Source organism: Melospiza melodia, chromosome 19, assembly GCF_035770615.1.
Source record: "Melospiza melodia melodia isolate bMelMel2 chromosome 19, bMelMel2.pri, whole genome shotgun sequence".
In the NCBI taxonomy this organism is placed as follows: Eukaryota; Metazoa; Chordata; class Aves; order Passeriformes; family Passerellidae; genus Melospiza; species Melospiza melodia.
The window spans coordinates 10641482-10663384 of record NC_086212.1 but is presented as its reverse complement, the minus strand read 5'-3'; the positions used below and the strand labels follow the sequence as shown (position 1 = coordinate 10663384).

Genomic DNA, 21903 nt, shown 5'->3' with positions numbered 1-21903 from the left:
CAAGTCTGTGTGACTGTGCCTGACCTTTTTTTTTTTTTTTTTTTTTTTTTTTCCTGAGGAAGAAATAAAAGCAAATGATAAAGTATGACTTGATGATTTCTACTTTTTCAGCAACCTCCTCTGTGGAGCTGTCTTTTGTGTATTTCACCTTTTTGCCTATTTCACTCTCAAAGTTTCAGCTCAATAATAGTGTTACGCTTCCTGTAGCAAACTGTTCATCGGGGGCCTGCCAAGGGATTCGTGCTGGGAGAAGGATATTTGAATTACCTAAACATTAGTCTGCTAAAGGCTTCATTCCACCGAGGATGGAGAGGTTTCTGGCTGCAGGAATAGCAGACAGGAGGTGTCTGCCCTGCACCTGCGCGTTTTGGTGCATCCCAGCATCTCTGGTACCTTTCCCAGGGGCCATGCACGACCTTGCTCGGGCTGTGCGGGAGCTCCTCCATCCTTTGCTCACCCGAAGTTTTGCCGTTCCAGCTTCCAGGCTGAAACCGGCCACAGCATCACCTGAACGATGCCTCAACAAGGCTCCTCCAGCCTGCTGGTTCATGATCTTAAAGTGAGTCACGAGTCCTTTTGTTGCGGACTGAGATAACCATAATTTCAATTATTTATTTCCACAAAGGAGTTTGATTATCTCTTTCAGATACAGCAAAGCAGCGCCTCTATCCAACAGACATAAATCAAGCTGCAACACCACTCATCCCTATTTATTTTATCTTCGGAAGCGAACGTTATACTCCCTTCTAATCCCTAAAAAGCAGAAGCAGAGATTTTTCTGCTGGCAAACCCATCAGAGCAGCGGGAGCAGGGATCAGGTACGGGAGCAGAAGGACAGACCCTGCTCCGTCCCCTTTCTGTGCCCTCGCTGTGCCCGCTGGGGGTGTCAGCGATGACCGGAGCTATTCCCTGCCCAGGTTTGGGAGCAGAACAGACCCTGCTCCGTCCCCTCTTTCGCTGTGCCCGCTGGGGGTGTCAGCAATGACCGGAGCTATTCCTTGTCCAGGTACGGGAGCAGAAGGACAGACCCTGCTCCGTCCCCTCTTTCCGTGCCCCCGCTGTGCCCGCTGGGGGTGTCAGCAATGACCGGAGCACAGGGAACGAGCGGAACCCCGCGGTTCGCCGGTGCCGGCACCTGCCCCTCCGGATCCCCCCGGCTCCGCGACTCCGGGGCTGGCGGAGCGGCACCGGCTCCGGCCCGGGCGGGACTTCCCGGCGCGGTGCGGCGGGCGGGGGCGGCGGGAGGCGCTGACACGTGGCCGCGGCCCGGCGGGGGCGGGAGCGGCGGCGGGGCCGCGATGTGAGCCGGGGAGGCGGAAGGCGCTGCCCGCATGGCCGCGGGGGGCGGCGGCGGGAATGTGCCCCCGGGCAGCGGCATGAGGCGGGATGGCGGCACCGAGCCCTACTGGTCCAGGTAAGGCTGGAGCCTCTCCCGCTCCCGGGAAAGGCGCTCCGCTGCTGGCGGCGCTCTCCGGGACCCCCCGGTGCCCTCCCCGCATCCTCGGTCCCCGCAGCTCCCGGGAAAGATGCGGCTCCGGGATGGAGGCGGTCGGGCGGCCCGCAGCGCTCCCGGAGAGGCGATTCCGGAGGAGCTTGGTGCTCCCCTCCTGTCCCTGTGTCGCTGCTGCCCTCCGGGAGGGACACGGTCCCACCGCCCCGCTGTCTCACTCCTCCGGACTGCAGCAGGGACGGTAGAAGGAAGGGGGAAGATAGGGAATTACTCTGAAAAACAGGGAAAAAAAAAAAACAAACCCAAACTATTGAGCTTATTTCTGGCCTGTAATCAGCGAATTAAATACAAAACCGCTATGAGGTTCTTATCGAAGCGTTCCAGTGGGGATGTTTGTACTGGCGATAGTCATTCATTGAGATAAAGTCTGGAATAGGAGCTGGGCAGCAGCTAGACAGCAAGAACTGCTCTTGATGCAAAGTCATTAAAATACTTAAAATGCAGTTAAAGCTCCGGTGGGCACTCCTAACAGCAGGGGCACAGGCAAAGGCAGGGTGACTCAGTGTCCGGTGCTGCTTCTCTCTGCCTCCTTGGCAAATTCATCCAGCACCAAGACTCAGGATCAGCCCCTTCTCCCATCTGGTGAGATGATGATTCCAAAGTACCAGTGGGGCAGCTGGAATTCATGGTCAGAGGCTTTTCCAAGCTGGGACTCCCTGTGCTTGAGAAATCCGGCTCGGTTTCTGGTGGCTGATGTGCGGCTGCCACCGTGGTGCCCAGCCCTGGGGCTCCCCCTTCCCCTCGCCTTGGGGTCACACTGCGGGGACCCCGTCCTGGCAGGACAGCGGGACAGCCGCAGGACAGACAGACACCCGTGCCAAAGCACAGGGACACGGGGCCAGGGGAGGGATTGCCCCGGGATGAGTTGGTGTTTCTCACCCATGGCTCTCTGCAGGGGCAGTTCGGCTCTGAACTGCTGTGCCGAGGGGGAATCCTCCTGCACTCACAGACGGGGATGTCTCATCAAACCCACGCTCGCTCTGGCCAACGGGGTGGGTCTTAAAGAAGACCTTTGGCACGGAGGCGCTTAACATTTGAAGGTTCTTTCCCCCTAAAGCGCTTAGGAAAACTCCTTGTCTCCCGCTTGCTAACTTTTACCTAAGTCTTTGAGAATTGGGAGTGGTGGGACCGACCTCACACCAGATTTTCATGAGGAAAAACTTTAGTTTATAGGCTTCTCCTCTAGGAAAAAAAAAAAAACCAAAAACAAAAACAAAACCAAAAAAGAATTTGACCAGAACAAGCTCTCCTGTTTCTCAAATCTCTTCGGAAAAATGCAAAACAAAGATAACACTTTCCAAAACAAAAGGGATGAAAACAACCTGTTGATCGAGACTGACATTTTGAGTGATCCTGACCGTGCTAAGTGCTGCTAATAATTGAGAGAATCCTGTTAATGGGAAGGAGCAGCAGGATAACCCTAAGGCACCTCAGATCATTATCTATATTGCTGTAGTTCACAGCAGCTGAGATCATGTCCCCATTGTTTAGTGTAGACACAGAGGTGGTCACAGCCCTTCTTTGGGGAGGGTTTATGGAGGTTTTATGGCCTCAAGTAAACTGGGCAGGTGGAGGTTGAGTAAGGAGGAGCAAAAAGGGGGAATGAACGACCAGATCATTGGAGCAGGTTAGTCAAGTTGTATAAACCACCTCATTGGGTGAAGTGAATTTGGTGGACAATTTGTGAACAGTATATGCAAATAAACAATTTCCATATTTCCCAAGAAGCGAGTTGCTGCCATGGGGGCAAGGTGTTATCAAGTGGGGGAAGTGACATGGGCTCTCCTTTCATGCTCCAACAAAAGACATGCCAGGCAGCCTTCCAAGATCTGTCAGAGCAAGGAGAGATAAAAACTTATCTTGGCAGGTTTATTTTTCCATCTTTGCTCATGCTGCTTCTTCTTTTGTCCTCCCTTTCTCCAACTGGCTTCTCTTTCCTCTTCCACTCTTCTTGCCTTGTGTTTTCTCCTGCCTGCCTTTCCCAAACTTTTCTGCAGGTTTCCAATGGCTCCATTATCACACATCTCTTCCAAGAGCAGCACTTGGGGATTTCTCTTCGGGGCTTGAAAAAGCCCTCATGCTTTTGTAGCACATCTGGACAGTTAGAGAGCATTTCTTAATGATGATCCTGACATGCCAAAGCAGGACCCCTCGGGCAGTGGATGGGTTTAAGCATCTCTGGTTTGACTGAGGGAAGACCAAAGCAGTGAAAAGAGAAATGAGTCGCTGCACACAAAGCAGATCCAGCTCTGGATGTGGGGCTCACATTTTGGATGGTGCCTCCAGGAGAGAAATGCAGCATGAAAAACTCACTGTGCCCTGGGAAAGCGAATGACTCCTGAAGCCACTCTGCATCTCCAGCCTCCGGCTACACCTGAAGACAAAGGGTGATTATGAAAGTTTCTTTAAGCTCCAGAGATAAAAGGAGTCCTACCCCCGGCCACAGGCTGATCTGCAGTCACCTGATCTTTGCCCAGAGACAACAGCCAGTTGTTTTTTCTGAGTTCTGTGCCCTCATCTTTTGTCAACATGATGTTGCAGCTTTAGTTGGGTATTTGGGGTATTTTTAGTGGTTGGGATTTTTGTTTTACAAGTTCCTCACCCTGCGTTTAATAGTGACCTTGCTGAGAACTTTTTTCACATGGAAAACATAAGCAGGGCACACATTTCATTCCTGGCTGATCCATGGATGCCCTCAGATCAGTGTGCAAAGCACGCCTCTGCTTTATTATTGTGTCTTCTCACCACCTCCACCTGGACTCAACAACTACTTCCAGCTCATATGAGCTGCTGAAATTTAATTTCATCTTTGCTTTTGCCGACAGCAAGAAATGAAGAGAGGGAATAAACCCAGAGCTCGTTTGCTGAACACCACTTTGTTGCCATCTGCAGCTCTGTGGAGGGAGCTTGAGCGCAGGAGGCGGACAGGAAGCCAGCAGCTTTCCCAGGAAAAAAAGCCCTGTGTCCTCTGTGCTGCTCCTCTTGGCTGCTAGCTGGATTGGGAAAAAAAATCCAACAACTCTCCCCTAAACCCCAAAGCTAGTTTTGACAGTGACAAATCATTAGCTTGGAGCTGGTCTAGAGCATGACAAAATCTGCTTGAGGAGAGGGGGGAAATTACTCCAAGCCTCTCTCTTGACAAGCATGTTAGATTTTGATGGAAAAATTGTTGAGAAAAAAAAGAATTAGAAGTGAAAGGACTGTCAAACAGGGTTAAAAATAACAACCTGGGCATTATCTCCTGGTACAGGGGTGTCTGCATGGCTGCTGTGTTGGTGCCACGTCAGTCAGTCCTGCTTGTGCTGGAGATTATTGTAAATTAAAGCTTTAGGCGGGGAAGCTGGAAAAGAGTGTTTTTGAGGGAAGATGATCCCATGGGCCTGGAAATGGGTGATGAGGGAAGTGTGGACACACCATGGATGACAAGGGGACCACAGGCACCAGCTGCCAGCGCTGGGAACATTCCCCTGGGTGGGGGTGGCCTCAGCTTGGGCTGCTGGGTGTGCTGGGTGTGCTGGTTTGGAGCTGGTGCCATGGCTGGGAGCTCAGTACCACGGTGTGGGCTCGTCCCCATCCTGCCCTGGGCTCCTGCCAGGGCCTGGGGAGTGTCCCCTGCTGCTGGCTGGGGGCACAGGGGGTGACTGCACTGACGTGTTCTCCCTGCATCCCCCAGGAACTGTTCCTGATCTCTTTTTAGAGAGGGGAACTGAGGTGGAGATGCCCTCCCTGGGAGGTGGGTGTTGTGCTCTGCTGATGGTGCCCATCCTGTGCAGATCAGGAGCTGCAGCTCCCAGTTCTCCTTGCAGGGATGGAAAACACCCACAGATATTGCAGATGGCTTCTGGCCAAGAGCTGTTGCTGGGACAGGCTGTTCGTAGCCGTGCTGTCTAACACAGCTCTCTGAGCACCTGAAAATACCTGGGGGTCCTGACTCGTGCCTTGGAGGGGCTAAACTGGGATGTAATTGACAGCCTGAGCCCCAGAGAGTCCATCTCAACAGTGACCTGAGTGTCTGCCAGAGCCCTGCAGACCGGGGGAGAGGAGGGAGGCGAGGCAAGAGAAATAAAAGTTGGATAAATATTTGCTCTGTGGGATATACTGGAGAAATTCCTCCAGCAGGAAAACACACTGCAAATAAAGATACCCTGTGCTGCTGGCTCTGCTTGCACTGCCAGACAGCTCAGCTTGCTTTTGCCCCTTTGGGGATCTCAGGCATCCCTGAAAAATCCATCCTAACCACTGTGCCCTGACTGGGGGATCCATTTGGTTGGTGGGAGCTGGGTCTCAGGGAAGTCAGGGGATGCTTGGAAGCAAAGCCATTTCCACTCAGTGTCCAAGGCTGCATTTGGAGGGGGAGAACCAAGGGACATCAGACAGGGCTGCCTCAAAAAGCCACCCAGGAAGAGTCATAAGGGCTTGGGTTAATTATAGTCTGGGTGGTGGTTGGAGGTTTGTGAAATAGGAAGTGTGTCTGGCTGCATGGCTGCTTTGCTCAGTGAAGAAGGTCTCGGTTTGCAGGAGGGGATGCACCTGCAGTGCCTGTCTCCTGTGGGGAGGAGGGGATTGCACATCAGGCTGGGCACTGAGGAGCCACTGCCATCGCTCAGCACCAGGTTACATCAGTTCAGTGGCTCCAGAAAAGCTCCAGAGATTCCCTGCCAATGGTGTGGAGGGCTGGCCCCTCTCTGGCCCCTCTCACAGAAGTGCCTGTCACATACAGCCAGGACTGGCCCCGGGATCTTGGTGGGAGATGCTGGAGGGTGAATCAGGCTGGTGGCACCAGTGACAGCAGTGGCTGTGATTTCCTGTGCTCTGACTTAGGCTGGTTATCTGCAGCACATTCTGTCTCCCTCCCTCACCAGGGGATGGGTTAGATTTAATCTGCTACCCCTGGTGAGGTTTCACTTCTCAGATGGCTGATGTCACCCACAAAAACTTCTGTTTGATTTGTCACTATTCCTGAGCTCTGAAAGGAGGGGTTTAATTCCTGTCTTTGTGCTAGTCCAGGTTCCTCCAGTGTAACCTCTGCTGTTGTTGTTTTGCACTGAGCGGAACGTTGAGTCATTTGCAGCCTCTGTGATAACTATAATTAGGAGAAAATGCATTTACAAAGCTCTTTCCTGTGATGCAAGCACGTCATTGTCCTTGCAGGGAAATCATTCCTGCCATGCTTCCAGGTGGGTGTGAGCAGCTACTGATTACATTTGACACTCATAGTCTTTGCATGGATTTTCCTAGCTGGATGTGCTGCCTACAGAGGAAGGGGTAGTCTGAAGCCATCATTATGTTCCCCACTTGTTGTGGGCATAATCCCTACTGATTTAATTAAACATAAAGGAAGAGAATATAGAATGGAGTAGTAGTCAAAAAGAACATTGAGAGTGTGTCATACACCCAGAGATTTATTTAGTACTGTGGAATAAAAATAAAAGTCAAGAGAAAAATGTATCCCTGGAGTTTTGTCAGAACATCAGCTGGAGAGGCTTCTTGAGAGAAATGGAGTAAAGAATCCTTGAGATGCTCAGGTCTTATTCTCTCCCTCTTACACCTTTCAGAGTTATACAGGCTTTAGGATAAAGGAAGAACTCTTGATCTGGTAATAAAATGCTGCTGTGCTTATCAGGATAGCTGCAGGTTATTCTGAATGACTGGAGAGAGAGAGCTCAGCCCCACTCCAGTGAAAGCTCATGAAGGTCTCCCTTTGCTGCAAGGGAAAAGTACAATTTACAAACTATCTTGGTGGCTAAATAATAGAAAATGCCTCCACACATCACTGCCTGCTGTGCTTTACTCCATCACCTCGATTGCAGGTTCAGTAGCTCAAATTTATCAGTGCAGTGCTCCTGGAGATAGCAGAGATTATGGCCTGGACTGGCAGCAGGAGCTGTGCCTGGAAACATCCTTATCCCTGAAAGGTTTTCCATGGTGGTTATCCCCACCTGCCCTCTGCCTTTGATGGGGGATTTACACCCAAAAACTCCTGTTGCATTGTCCTGCTGGGGTTTCTCTGACCCAGCCATGCAGTGTCCTGCAGCCTTTGATTTCCCTGTGCTTTTCTGTGGCAGGCTGGGGTCGGTGGAGCTGGAACTGGCTGGGGCTGGTGATTAAAAACCAGCCCACCTTTGGTTTTGCAGCAAATGGAGATATGAGTGAAGATAACTTCCTCTCAGGGTGAGCCCAGGAGGGGCTTTGAGAGCATTTCCCAGCTTGTTGGAATGACTGAGGCAGGTCAAGCCCTGGTTACTCATTCCTCCAGCAAAGAGACATGAGGTTTGCCACTTTCTGTGTTATTTTGTGCACTCGTGCGTGTGCACAGTAACAACAGTTCCAGCCCTCTAAACACCACCTGAAACACTTCCAGTTCCTCCTGCCAGAGGTTAGCCCTGAGCTGCTTATCTGCCCTGTCAGGAAACAGCAATAAATCCATCTCCAGCAGGTTCACCTGTTCTGCTTTTCATTGTTCCTTCACCTCCCCGCTGTGAGGGCCCACTTACACCTTTATAAATGGGTTTGTGCTGTGTGGGTTAACCCACATTTATCATCATTCCAAGACAGAGAAACCAGCTCTCTGTTTGATGTAGAAGGTGACCCGGGTTGTTTCCCACATGGAGGGTGGGTGTGTTCAGCAGGCTGGAAAGCCCAGGGGTTACTGCCCTGGTACAGTGAATTCCCCTGGAGCACAGAGTCTGTTAGCTCAGTGCTTTGTGCTCTGGGCAGAGAAATAATCAAACACAAATAGTACCAATAGTGGGTGTTCTTACTCAGCTTTTAACTCTGTAATTCACTGGCAAAGGGGGCACCCAAAGTGGCATGGCTGAGGGAAGGCAGAGGGATTTACCTGACATTTGCAGCAAAATGTGTTTGTTTTCTCCACAAGTTATCACAGGCTTGCTTCTCACTTACTCCTGTAGGAGCCCTTTTCTTGATGCTGAGAATTCACACGCCAGAAATATATATTCTGTTAACATATTTTCACTCTTATTATCTAAAATTTCTTATCTGTCCAGCCTTAATTATTTTGCTTATCTCTCTGAGCTCTTTAGGCTCATCAAGTCCTGTCTCTCTAAAGAATTCCTGCATATCCCTCCTTTTTAGTAGGTAACACACAAATCACCTCCCCCGGGGAATGGCTAAAAATGCCAAATAATTAATGTTTACTTCCAAGAGATGTGTCTCATGCAGGTGCTTCCAACCTCATGCCCTGACCTTTCCTTTGTTATCCTTAACTTTTAAAGAACAGTTCCTTAACTTTTAAAGAACAGTTTCTTGTTTGGGGGTAACAAACCAGGTTCCTTCCCGCCTTTCCCTCCATCTGCAGCCAGTGATGTCCAAGCAGCCCATTGCACTTTGCAGCCCATGGACAGACATTTGCTGCTGGAGTCCAATAGTGTTTGGGATGAAGCTGGCATCATTCCTAAAAGCCAGCAGATGGGGATGCACTCTGTGTCAGCACCACTGTGCCCGGGGGACATGTGCTGACCTTCATTTTATCCAGACAGACCCGGCTGGCAAAGCCAGGCTGACCCCTGTCGCAGACATCTTTTTATGGAAAATCCTTTCCTTAGGATATTTCCTCCTGAGAAGCTGAGAGGCCTCAGGAACAAAATGTAAGCAATGGTTGTCTGCTGCTGTGGAATGCAACAGGTGCATCTGTGATTGGTCTCATGTGGTTGTTTCTAATTAATGGCCAATCACAGTCAGCTGGCTCGGACAGAGAGAGTCCAAGATAGCTGCCTTCGTTATCATTCTTTCAGATTCTATTCTTAGCTTAGCTAGCCTTCTGATGAAACCCTATTCTTCTATTCTTTTAGTATAGTTTTAATGTCATATATATCATAAAATAATAAACCAAGCCTTCTGAAATACAGAGTCATATCTTTGTCTCTTCTCTCATCCTAAGAACCCTGTAAACACCATCACAGACCCCTAAACCCTGGCTGTGCAGGGACCCACAGCAGGGGCCCAGCATCCCCCCTGCCCCGTCCCACCTTCCTGTCCCTCCCTGCAGGCCTGAATGCCGTGTGTGGACAGCGATGCTGCTGCTGGGGACGTGCCTGCTCTACTGTGCCCGCGTCACCGTGCCCATCTGCGCCGTGGCCCTCAGCTCCTACTTCGACTGGGACAAGAAGCAGTTTGGAGTCGTGCTCAGCAGCTTCTTCTGGGGATACTGCTTGACACAGATTGTTGGAGGACACATCAGTGACCAGTACTGGAAATTATTCTCATGTTTTCTTGGTTTGATGGCGCTTAGCTTGGTTTTGACCCCTCAGTTTCAGTTCCAGACCCCGGTGATGGGTTGGAGGCTCCAGTGTGTCCATGGGGAGAAGCTCTGGCTGAGAAGGGATGTGGGTACTTTAGAGTGGCAAGATAGAAGCTGTGGATGTCTCATCCCTGCAAGTTCTAGGATTCTGTAAATACAGCTTGTTTGATCTGATCTGTACAGATGATCTTTGTTTTCAGTTCAGCATTTCCAGTGTCTGCCCTACATTCTTTTCTTGAGCAAGTCCCCATGCACTGTTTCCATCATGTTTAGAAAAACTGTCTCCATTGTGTCATATGAATTAAAAAGCAAACAATTTCCCCCGCTGGCTGTAAGGGAGGATCTGAATCATTACCTGCTTGAGTCCCTTTCCCCAGCCAATCTATTCTTAGTGAGAGAGCTTTTCTATGAAATCTTTTGTGAGGAGCACATGCCTGGAAGGGATGCATTATCTGTGAAGTGCACTGTGCTATTTAATTGAGGTCCTTAAGAGTTTGCAAGAAAACACCCAGAGAAACCTGAATGGCAGAAGGCAGACCTGAGGATTGCAAAAGAGCAAATGGAAAACAGCATCACTGGTTAAGAGAAGCAGAACAGTGGCAGCAGTTGGGCTTCCCCTTCATCATCATCAGAGAGTTGAGTGCTGTGAGATCTCTGGGATCAGTTGGATGGGCAGGGCTGGCAGGAAGTGGGAAGGGAAAAGGTCAGAGATACTCCCCAAGAGCCAAGAGAAGAACAGGTTTGACCAAAAGGTTGATCTCAAAAACAGGTTAAACAAGGAAGGGCATTTGAGTCTGGGCTGGAGGACTTTGCCCTTTTGCCCTGCTGTCGGTGATAATGTGTTTTCTCTCTTCCAGAATAGGAGGTGAGAAAGTTCTCCTCCTTTCAGCGTCAGCCTGGGGGTTCCTCACAGTGCTCACCCCACTGCTCACCCACATCACCTCAGCCCATCTGGTTTTTATGACCTCCTCCAGGTTCCTCATGGGGCTGCTGCAAGGTGAGACCCCTGTCCTGAGCCTGTCCATGAGTCTGTCTGTGCAGTGGCCTCCTTGCACAGAGGCTCATGTGCAGCACATTGAGATGCAAGTCCTGTGGTTTGCAGTGCATGAACCCTTCCCATGGGTGTCTGGGCAATTCTCTGCCCCAAAACAGCCTCCACATCCAGAACTTCAGGGGAAAAACCAGTGACATTTCTAGAGAAAGTCACTGACAAGTCATTTCCCTGTAGAAATCTCTCTGCCAGACAGGGGCTGCTGGCTTCGGAAATCATCTCTGGTCGTGTTTGGTTTTCCACATTTTAAAACTCCTTCAAAACACTCAGAGAAAATTGGCCCTTGCCAAAACTTTTGGATAACTTGGAGTGATTTTCCTTCCCTCTTGCCAAGCTGCAGCACTGGGAAGTGCATTGGCACTGATGGATTTACAGTAGCAGTGGTGATGATGGAAGGGGATTATGGAGAAGGCACAAAAAAACTTTTGATGGCGACGGATCCACTCAGTTTATTTTATATCCATGTTTTGAATTTGACAAAAATTTTGCTGCTTTGCTCACTCTGGATCTTTTAAATTTGGTTTTTTTTTTTGTGCCTGACTGCTCCCTGCCTTGCTGCTGTTTCTCTCAGGGGTGTATTTCCCCTCCCTGGCCAGCCTGCTGTCCCAGAGGGTCCGGGAGAGCGAGCGAGCCTTCACCTACAGCACAGTGGGGACTGGATCCCAGTTTGGGTAAGTTCAGAGGCCTCTGAGCAGCACTGACAGCTCTGGACATCCCATCTGATGAAATGCCATTAAACAGTTGGAGGCAAAACTCACAGCCCAAAGTACATGTGGATGCACGGGTCCTCAAGGACTCCTGCTGCAGCTGAGGAAGCCTCAGGCAGTTGCTGTCCTGCCTGCCAAGGATTCATGTGTTGTTTTCTCTTTCTTTCCAAACCAGACTTTGAAGACTGTTTGCAGCATTTAATTACTGTGGGAAACAGCCCAATTCAGTAGGAAGAGCCTGACACTGGTCACCTGTCCTCTCTGATAGATGGGAAGAATAGAACTTCTCCATCTCTGCTGATCTCCATCAGAATTTCCTTTCTAAATAGAAAGGCTGCTGAAAAGCCAAATAGAAATATCACTGTGTTGAATCACTTAGTTTTCCAATGTTCTCATTTCTTTTGCTGCTTTAAACATTCTCTGGGATACTGCACACCACCAACCTCCTTTCCCCAGTGACCATTTTTCAGTGAGGGGCAGGTGAGGGTGAGGTCCCTTTGGGATTTCTCCTGCCAGTGAGGATCTGGCCTGAGATGCCACCCAGGGAACAGGACAGGTTGCAGAGGTGGGACTGGTGGCAGCACCCACACGTGCAGTGACTGAGAAATTCTCTCCTGTGAGGGTGCTGAGAAGGTTGCCCAGAGAAGCTGTGGCTGCCCCATCCCTGGAAGTGTCCAAGGCCAACTTGGATGGGGTTTGGAGCAACCTGGGATAGTGCAAGGTGTCCCTGCCCATGGACAAGATGAGCTTTAATGTCCCTTCCAACCCAAATAATTTTAGGGTTCTGTGGCTCGGTGACAGCAGTGTTGACCCCAGGGACAGTGTCCCACTGATGTGCTCAGTCTGAGCTCTCAGCCAGGCCAGTAAATCTGAGTGCTGTCCCTTGCAGAACGCTGCTGATTGGTGCTGCAGGATCTCTCCTCCTGGACTGGTACGGCTGGGAAAGCGTTTTCTACTTCTCTGGTTTGCTCACCCTGCTCTGGGTTTATTGCACCTGCAAATACCTCCTGAGTGAGAAAGGTGAGTCCAGCTGCGTCCCTGGGGCTGGCAGTGCTCCCAGGGATCTGGGAACTAAGTGATTCCTCTCCATTATTTCTGCAAATCCTGTGTGTTTCCCAGATCATGGCTGGTTTTACACAAAGCTTTTGCTCAGATGTGTTCTGTAACACACACTGTGTCTCACCCAAGATCCCCAACCCAAAAACCAGGATTTGAGCTCTTGCAATGCTGATTTCCTATTTCAAGTCCCATGCTGGATTATATCATTGCTGAGAGCCTGATCTGCCTCCTCAGTACTCTTTAAGCACCAGTGAAAACACAAAACAGAGCATGATCTTCAAAGTGGATTAAGCTAAAGCAGGACAAGATACTTACTCCAAACTAAGAGCATCTACACACAGAGCTTTTAAAAACCAGTTAATCCACAATATCTCTTCCCAAATAACTGCCTAGGAGTAATTCCACATATGGACAAACCATTACACCTGGCCACAGCATTATTAGGGTGAGTGTGGCATGTAGGAACTCAGCTCACTGAGAGCTGGGTGTGTGCCTGGTCTCTATCAAAGGACTTTTGTTTAATTATAAAAGAGATAAAACACATGGGTGAAGGTGGCTGGGTGGGGAGGGGTGTGGAAAAAATTTGGTGTAACAAGGTGTTTCCATGAGCATTCAACAAACACTGGTAGAGCCAAAAAACCAAGGGCTAGAAGGAGATTACAAGTGGTTGTAGAGCAGTGTCCCAGGGCTGCACAGGGAATTACTGACCACAGCTTTCCTTGGGGTGCTTTCTTCCCTGCAGAACTCACCATCCCCATGAACTATTTAACGAGAGGCCTCTCAGTGCCCAAGCAGACCAAAGTTCTCTGGAAGCAGCTGTTCAGGAAGGCACCGATCTGGTAGGCAGCTGCATGCATTGGCCAGGCTGGCAGCATCCTCTCTTTTCTCCTCTCTGGGCTCATTTCTTCTGCCTCTGTGGGTTTTGTATATTTGAGAAGCAGAACCAGTTTTCTAATTCCTTCAGTATAAATAAAAAGCTGCAAAGGTAAGCTTGGCAAAGGTGGTTTATGTTCTGCCCACAGGGCTGTCAGGCTCGAATGTTGCTGGCAAATCTTTCTCCTTCCCAGGCTGTTCCCCTGGATGAGTCCTGTGCTCCTCCAGAGGGATATTTTCCACGGGTCTTGTTGGAAATGCTGATTGTAATGGGCTCCTAACAAGTGCTGCTCAGGGGCCCTGGGTGGCACAGGCTGTGTTTTCATTGCTGCCAAACATCTTTTTAATGGCCATTTTCCCTCTGGGATGCTGCAGTAAGTACTGAAGCCCCTCCAGGAGTGTTCCCAAGGGCTGTTTTAAGGCAGGGAGGAGGAGGATGATGGGGCTGCAGGGCAGCAAACCCATTCCTGCCTTGAATAACCCTAGAAAACCCTAAACACCACCTCTTGGAGCAGGAGGGCTCCTGCAGGGCTGGAAGGGAAATGCAGTGGCATAATTAGTGCTTCTATTAACCTCACCTGGCCCCAGGGCTGTGCGGTGGGGCAGCAAGGAACCAGCTGCAAGGAGAAGTCTGAAAGCAGCGACAATCTGAAGCTGAAAATCAGCTGTGACAAAAATCTCAGGAAGCCAAAAGGAGTAGCTCTCCACGACAAAAATCTCCGGGGTTTCTGTTGGGAGCTGACACCTGGAGTGCCCTCCCTTTCCCAGGCCCCATGACCTGTCCCTGCTGACCGTTCCCTCTCAGCTGTGTCTTTGCAGGGCTGTCATCATCGCCCAGCTCTGCACGGCCAGCACCTTCTTCACGCTGCTCTCCTGGCTGCCCACCTTCTTCAAGGAAACCTTTCCCGACTCCAAGGTGGGTTGGCTCCAAAGCAGGGGCCTGCCAAAAGGGGGTGGAGGTGAGGAAGAGGATGGCAGAGGGGTTTGGTGAGAGCAGGAGGAGGTTGCCCTGTGGGGTTTGGAGCCGTGGCACCCCTGCTCATAATTTTGGAGATCTCTCCAGGTTGCAGAGGCTGGTTTCTAGTTGCTTGTTTAGGGATGCTGAAGGGTACAGGAAGAGCAGGTTTTATTGGGTTTTAGACTGCTTTTCTTCTGAGGAAAAGATAATTTTTCAACTAGCACAAAGCTCATGACATGCTGTTGAAAATAACCACTGTTCACTCCTAGTTTTTTTACCGAGTTTTTAACTGGACTAACATTGTACAGCTCAGGCCTGCCTGTAAAAATTATAATAAAATTAATTAAAATTACCATTAATAACAATACAATTAAATTAAAATTACCATTAATAACAATAATGTGCACTCCAAAAATACTACAAAAGCTCCCCTCTCCTCAGCACAAATGATACTCCCATTTTTCAGAAAGCCAGGCAGTACTGATCTGGGCTGAGAGCTGGCATTTTCATCTTGTTCTCAGAAACTCAGTGTCCTCCACAATGGCTCTGTTAGCTTTTTACAATTTCCAGAGCTGCTTACAAATGCCTTTTCATATTACATATGTAAAGCTCTTTATGGCATACTTGATATTTATATTAAAATCATGTGTTAAACCAGCAAACATATTGTTGTGACAAGATCTGTGCACCTCGAGTAATGTGCTTGTGCAGCAGTAATTTACCATCTGTTAGGCATTATATCATGGTGCCCTTATGTAAGATGCTCTATAGAGTGCTCCTGCAGCTGATAATCGTTTTGTGCTGTTTGAAACGGGCTGAGGCTGCTTGGTTTTAAAGGATGGGTGATAATCCCTAGTGTGGGTAACCTGTGTCACCTGCTGGCCAAAATCCCTTGCTGCAGGTGCCAAAATCGCTTGCTGCAGGTGAGCTGGGCAGCTGTTTGTGGCCACCTGAGTGAAGGTGATGCAGGGTTTGGCTCAGGGTGATGGGCTGTGTGATGAGACAAAGCTGAGGTTGATGTGCTGAGCTGCTCTTAACAGGCAGCACGACCCCACAAAGCCCATGAGCTAACATTGTCAAAAATGACCCAGACCCAGATTTCAAAGGCATGGAAAGATGCAGATGGACCCTGGTGTGATTTCCAGGAGCATCTTTAACAGGGTTATTCAAACCCAAGATCATTCAGCCCTCCCACACATCCCAAAGCCAGACAGGAGGAGGAGATGCCCCTGCAGGGTGATGGGCTCTGAGCAAAGGGGGAGATGCTGGGGGTGGTGGGTGCATGCATGGATGAGTGGGTTCAACCAGCTGAGATGAAATCCAGCCCCAGCCCACACTGATTTCAGCACCAAAGTGCCCCTGAGCAGCTGTAATCCAGCTGACCGCTAATGGTCTGTGATTACAGCTGCAGCTCACTTAATTGAAAATGGGCCGAAGGATGTTGGTGCTCATAATGTTCCCTAATCCTGCCATTAGAAAATCCAGCTCTGCTCCCTCAGCCTCACACAGTAATGCTGCTAATGAGCTGGAAGCTGCTGGAAGTTTTGCCAGCAGCTCTGCTGGGGACCCACAGGAAACCCACACTGAGCTTCCCAGGGCTCTGTGGCTGCCCACCACCTCTTCTTGCTGAGCAGTGAACTTTGCGGTGCTTAATCCCTCTTTCCCAGAGTTTTCTGCCTCTCCCCTGGATGCAGCATTGCTGGGGAAGAAGGAAAAATGACAAATCTACAAATGCTACAGGCTGTGATGCACCTGCTCCCTCACAGAGCTTGGATTGGGGCACAGGGCAGCTGAGAGCTGGCTCTGCCAAGGGGCTGCAGGTGCTGCAACAAGCCCTGAGTGCTTCACTATTTCTCTTTTCTACAGGTACCACAGACTGTCAAAATATTTGCAAACAAACTCATCTCCGACAACAAATCTCTCTTGGTTTTCACTTCTTTTCAGGGCTGGGTGTTTAATGTAGTCCCCTGGCTGGTTGCAATTCCGACGAGCTTGTTCAGTGGATTTCTGTCTGATCATTTAATTAGTCAAGGTGAGAGCTCTCTGTGGCTTCTCCTCAGCTCTTATGGGATGTGGGAGGAGGAGGGCTTGTTGATAGGGAGGAGACCCAGCAAATAAACAATGTGAGGTTCTGATACAAAAGCAGAATAAATTGTCCAGTGTCCAAATCCCATTGATGTGTTTGGGGCTCTCTTTGACCTCATCCACCTGGAGATGAAATTTGGGCATCTGAAATCTACTGATGTTGTAGTTTCCTTGCTGGGCAGCAAAGTGAGCTGTGCTTAACTCCAAGTGTCTCTTTCTTCTCCAGGGTACAGAACCATCACCATTCGTAAGTTCATGCAGGTAAGAGAGCTGGAGCTGTGGCAGAGGAACCTGAGTTACCACTTAAACTCTGATTGTGTGGCAGGCTAGACCTTGCATGGAGCTGGGTTGGGGGTTATAGATGGAAACAGGATTTTCTGCCTTTGCACATTACCTGGTGTTCAGGATGTGTGAAAGGAAATCCAGAGGAGAACCCTGGCTGAGGAACAGAGCCTGGGTTAATGGCAGCTTTGAGCACAGAGAGTGCTCTGGAGGGGTTTTCTTGCACAACCTGTCCCTGGTCATTCCAAATGACCCCTTAGGTACTGAGGAAGTAACAATACAAGGGTGAAAATAGAAATGCTGGGTGAGAACAGAGTGTATCCCCTGTTCTGCAGCATCACATCCCTCTGGACACACCTCTGGCACAGAAGGACATTGAGGGGGGAAAAAGAGGAGCACAGGGTGCAGCACACAAACTCATGGCATTGGAAAAGGGAACAGTTTGTTCGTGGCAGGAGTTGCTTTCTTCTTGCAGAAAACATGCTGTGGTGTTTAATTTTCCCTTTTTTCCAGGTCATTGGCTCTGGTGTCTCAAGCATTTTTGCTTTGTGCCTGGGCCAGACCTCCAGTTTCTGCAAAGCAATAGTGTTTGCCTCAGCCTCTGTTGGACTGCAGACCTTCAACCACAGGTGAGGAGAGCCATGGGGGCCCTCAGGTCCCTGCACATTTGGCATTTTGGGGTCCTGGAGGAGACCTGGCTGTGAGAATAAGAACTGGCACCTGCCTGAGCATTGTGGTTGGGACCCTGTGAGGCTGGTGGAGTTTGGAAATAATCCAGCAAACCTCTAGCATGGAAGGGCTTGGACCAGCCAGGAGGAGGGAGATGGAGCAGGAGGGGAATTGAACACTGAACACTTTGAGTTGAATTGTTTTTCTTCTGATAACTCACCTGCTTTACTCTCAGCTTCTGCCAGTGCCATTTCTCATCCAGGAGCTTTCCTTGTGTTTGACAAATCAAACTGTGTAAGTGATGGAAAAGCAGTCATGTTCCATTCAAACAGCCATTGATCTCCCCCTCTGTCTCTCACCAGTGGCATCTCAGTAAACGTGCAGGACCTGGCCCCCTCATGTGCTGGCTTGCTCTTTGGTAAGGGTTCTGTGGGGTTTCATGCTCTTTGGTAAGGGTTCTGTGGGGTTTCATGCTCTTTGGTAAGGACTCTGTGGGGTTTCTTGCTCTTTGGTAAGGGTTCTGTGGGGTTTCTTGCTCTTTGGTAAGGGTTCTGTGGGGTTTCTGTGCTGGAGAGGTGGGGACATGGTCAGCAGCCTCAGGGTTTGAGCAGGGGCAGCTCTGGGCAGTGTCTGGGCTAGGGGAAGGAGTCCCTGCCCATGGCAATAGAATAGAATGAGCTGAGCTTTAGGGTCCATCCCTGCTCAAACCAGTCAGTGATTCCACAGTCACAAAGGCATTTTGCCCAACATGCAGACCAGGGGTTGGTGGCACTGATGAAACCTCTCGTGTCTGTGGGTTTTCACAATTTCTTTTCACATCTTTTCTTTCCAGGGGTTGCAAATACAGGAGGAGCCCTCCTAGGTAAATTACATTCCTGCAGCTCCTCCTTTCCTCTCCCTGCAGAGAGCAGATCCAGCCCAGAGCCTCTGCATTTTCTCTTCTCTCTAGGTGTCATCTGTGTGTACCTGGCTGGGTACCTGATTGAGACCACTGGCTCCTGGATCTCTGTTTTCAACCTGGTGGCAGCTGTGAACAGCATTGGGCTCTGCACATTCCTCCTGTTTGGAGAGGCCCAGAGGGTGGACACAGACTCTGTGTATGTGGATCTTTAGGGATGAGCCCAAGAAGCAGCTGAAGGACAGGAGAGTGTCACATCTATGGATCATTCTTGCACAAGTGCCAAAGAACATTTTACTTTTTTTTTTTTAGGTGTTTTAACAGGAAAAAAAAAATGCTGAAACCAAGTACATAATGGGTCTGGATGAAACCCGTGGGAGAAGATTAAATTTAGAGTTCATTTTTTTGCTCAGGGCTGTAGCTGGTGACTTGCAGAGCCACCAGCTCAACATCTCCAGCGAGGATATGGTTTGTGGGACAAGTTTGTCCCAGTTTGTGTCTCGTGGACAAATATCCTTGTGGCCAAAGCAGCTGGCCTGGCCTGCCCCCCAAGGCTGCTGTGGTTCCATGCCCTCCTGAGGGGAGCTGCTTCTCCATGTGGGAGCGTGGCTGCCAAGCTCTGCTGTGCTGGGACCGCCTGGGACAGCTCTGGGGCTGCTGTGCCACCAGGTGTCCTGTGGGGTGTGACAGGAGCACCCCAATGAGTACCTCTGCCCTTAACCCCTCGTGTGCCTTCGTTCTGCAGCAGGTACAGCCAATTTCCAGGGCTGTGAGGTGAATCCCAGGCTTTCCTTCAGGGCTGTGTGCCCAGGGCCACGGGGCTGTGTCAGTGCTGCTGTCACTGAGCTGGGACACGGTGCCAAGCCTGGCTTTGTCCAATGTGTCCCTTCTCTCCCTGGTGGCCTCAGCCCAGCCCTGAGCCCAGGTGGGGCAGCTGCACCATGAGAGCAGAGCTGAGCTGTGCCCTGGGCTCAGGCTCAGCTGGGCTGACCCAGCAGTGCAGCTGAGGAATCCCTCTGCAGCTGCTTTGGGAGATGCTGTGAATGTATGGGAAGAACTGGTCACATCCTGTGCTGTGGATCCACAGCTCCCAAATGCTTTCTGCATGATCAGATGTGTCCTCCACGTGCTCTCAAAGCACTGAGGGAGACTTTCCAAAGAGCTTGGCATGGGCAGGTTTTGTTTCTATGTTAAGCGTAAATCAAATTTCTGCATTGGGCATCCACAGGGATGTGGATCCCCGTGTCAGAGGGAAACACTTGGCTGTAGACACCTCTGAGCTTGAATGTCTTAAAGTTATTTATAAATATTTTAAAATTTAAGCAACAAATCCTATATTTTATGTACTTGAGGGCTGATTCTGCATGCTTGTTTTGAGTCGTACTCCCACCAAATCCAGCACTGTTTCTCAAAGGGGAGGATCTACCAGCCTCCAGTGTTTGGTTCTGTAGGATCAATTTTAAAGGTGAATTTCACATTAAAGCAATTCATTGCCTCTCCTCCAATCCCCTGATTGCAGCCTGAAAGGATCTCTTGGGTTTCTGTAGTGCTTACCAGAAAATTCGGGCTAGGAGCAGGTTTCCCAAGGACCTTGCAGTGCAGGAAAGCTATGGATTCAGGTGGAAAAAAAAATCCTATTATCCTCTTCCTCACCAATTTTTTTTTGGCCAGATTTCTTCTTGGAAGACATTTTGGAGCTGTGTAAAATTTCTGAATGGTCTGATTTGTAGTGAAAATACTTTTAATTGCAGAGACACTAATGAGCATCACTGATCTGAGCTGAGCCACTTACTGGGCAGAGTTAGAGATAAGGATGGCACTGCCTGATCTCTTCCCAAGAGAATAAGGAATCTGTGTGGCCTGATAGGACAGAGAGATAAGAAAGTATTTTATTTTTCTCCTCCTGTGCTGTTTTTTCTCTAAAAGGCCATTTGCTACCATAGGTACCACTCTGTATTGGGGTGCTGCAGGGCCTGGAAGGCTGCTGGGAATCTGAAATCAGTGGGTAAATTGGGAAAAACACCCAGTAACAAACACAAACATAGCCAGGCTTGCCAAAGAGGCCTGAGGCTGTGCAGCCTGTCCGTCTCTGTCAGCCTGTCCTTGGTCCAGTCTGAGCAGATTGCTTGCATGGCCTTTCCTTTAGTGACAGAAAAAAGATCCCCGTGGGTTTTGTGGGGTTTTAGAGCATCTTCCCTGCCCATCCAGTGCTGCAGGTCAGGAGCACAGGGAGTCAGTTCTGGTTCTCTTTGCTGGTTGCAGCACTTCTTGTGGAGGAGTTGGTGAGTTTAAATCACTCACATTTGAATCTTGGCCACCCCTTGGATCTGCCAGCTGGGAAATTTGGAACTGATCTCCAAAGGAAAGTGTTTGGCTGTGCCTTCTCTGTGAATCCAGCTACCATTCCAGTGAGCTGTCCAAGTTATCTCTCTCTGGAACTGGCCAATAAGTTAAATATTTGACCTGCACTTGAGGCTTATGTTTCATTCTCATCATACCTCTTTGGTGAAGCATTGAAACTGTTTTATCTGTACTGTTATTTGTTTAAGCCAAAGCTTGTGGTCTGCAAGTTTTTGCTATGGAAGGACCTAAAAAGAATAAAGGCAGTGAATCATTTGCAAACTGTGGTTTTGCTTTGAGTGCAGAGGTGTTAATTTTTGTGATGAGTGAGGGCCAGAGGAGTATATTTGATATGATAAACTCCTGGGGGAGGCTGGGCAGGGAGAGTAGCTGGGCTGGCAGATTTTCACAGCATCCTCATGTGTACCTGTACATCAGAGTTCATCCAGCTACATCTTCTCACTGATTTGGGAAAAATGAGTGAAAAGCTGCCTTCAGCAAAGGTTTGGAAGGTAAAGCATCAGCAGGCATGATCCAGCATCACTTGTTAAGAATAATGCCACAAACAAAGTGATTCTTGCGTGAGGTGGGGCACACCCCACACACAGATCACCTTCCATGTGGTGATCCTGCTCAAAAAAAAAAAAATAAAAATACATTTCCACCTTTTTATATATCCTCACTGATAGGTTCGAGCAGATGCCAACAGAGGGAGCTGTGAGATCTGGGATGTGGCAGCTCCTGGCCGGGAGAGCGCAGAGCCCGGCCCTGGCACAGCTGGCACAGCTGGCACGGGCAGGTTTGGCACAGCTGGCACAGCTGGCACAGCCCACCAGCAGCCCTGGCTGGTGGCTCTGCGGCTGGAGCTGCCTTTGGGAACCTCAGGATTTTGCTGTCCCAGTGTTCACTTTCACCCCTCAGAGTTACTGTAGGGAGGAGAAGTTTTGGACACATTTTAAAAGGAGAAATAGCCATTAAATGAATTTTGACACCTCATCCGTAGGGTCAGGTAATCGAGAGAATATCTCTAAGTACTGTGGACTCCTCTAAACTTTCTCATCAATGTTCAGGAAAAATGCCAACATGAAACTTGTTGGCATGAAAATGATGCTGAGAATAATTTAGCAGAGTGCAGGTTATCTTCAACTTTTCATGTCTTTTTGCTCCCCTTACAGAGGTATCAACAACCTCTGACATGCACATTTGAGCTT

At 49.6% G+C, this 21903-nt stretch overlaps 1 protein-coding gene across 2 annotated transcripts; it reads left to right on the top strand.

Moving 5' to 3' along the window:
* Window positions 1-1331: 1331 nt before the first annotated feature.
* Window positions 1332-20974, top strand: SLC17A9 (solute carrier family 17 member 9). Of its 2 annotated transcripts, XM_063172512.1 has the most exons (13): window positions 1332-1414; window positions 9519-9716; window positions 10628-10767; window positions 11393-11492; window positions 12418-12548; window positions 13330-13426; window positions 14280-14376; window positions 16363-16450; window positions 16730-16764; window positions 17299-17414; window positions 17817-17872; window positions 18287-18316; window positions 18404-20974. In XM_063172512.1, the coding sequence occupies exons 1-13, from the start codon at window positions 1332-1334 to the stop codon at window positions 18565-18567; spliced, it is 1335 nt and encodes a 444-aa protein (XP_063028582.1). In that variant the 3' UTR covers window positions 18568-20974. The 2 variants fall into 2 exon arrangements, with proteins under 2 accessions (XP_063028582.1, XP_063028583.1); XM_063172513.1 differs by lacking the exons at window positions 17817-17872; window positions 18287-18316; window positions 18404-20974 and adding an exon at window positions 17690-17810.
* Window positions 20975-21903: the final 929 nt, after the last annotated feature.

Excerpts from the sequence above, each read along its gene's own strand:
- SLC17A9 (XM_063172512.1), top strand. The coding sequence starts at position 1,332 with ATGGCCGCGGGGGGCGGCGGCGGGAATGTGCCCCCGGGCAGCGGCATG. Across the intron at positions 10,768-11,392 it reads CCTCATGGGGCTGCTGCAAG|GGGTGTATTTCCCCTCCCTG; the intron begins GTGAGACCCCTG and ends TGTTTCTCTCAG. Across the intron at positions 18,317-18,403 it reads TACAGGAGGAGCCCTCCTAG|GTGTCATCTGTGTGTACCTG; the intron begins GTAAATTACATT and ends TCTTCTCTCTAG.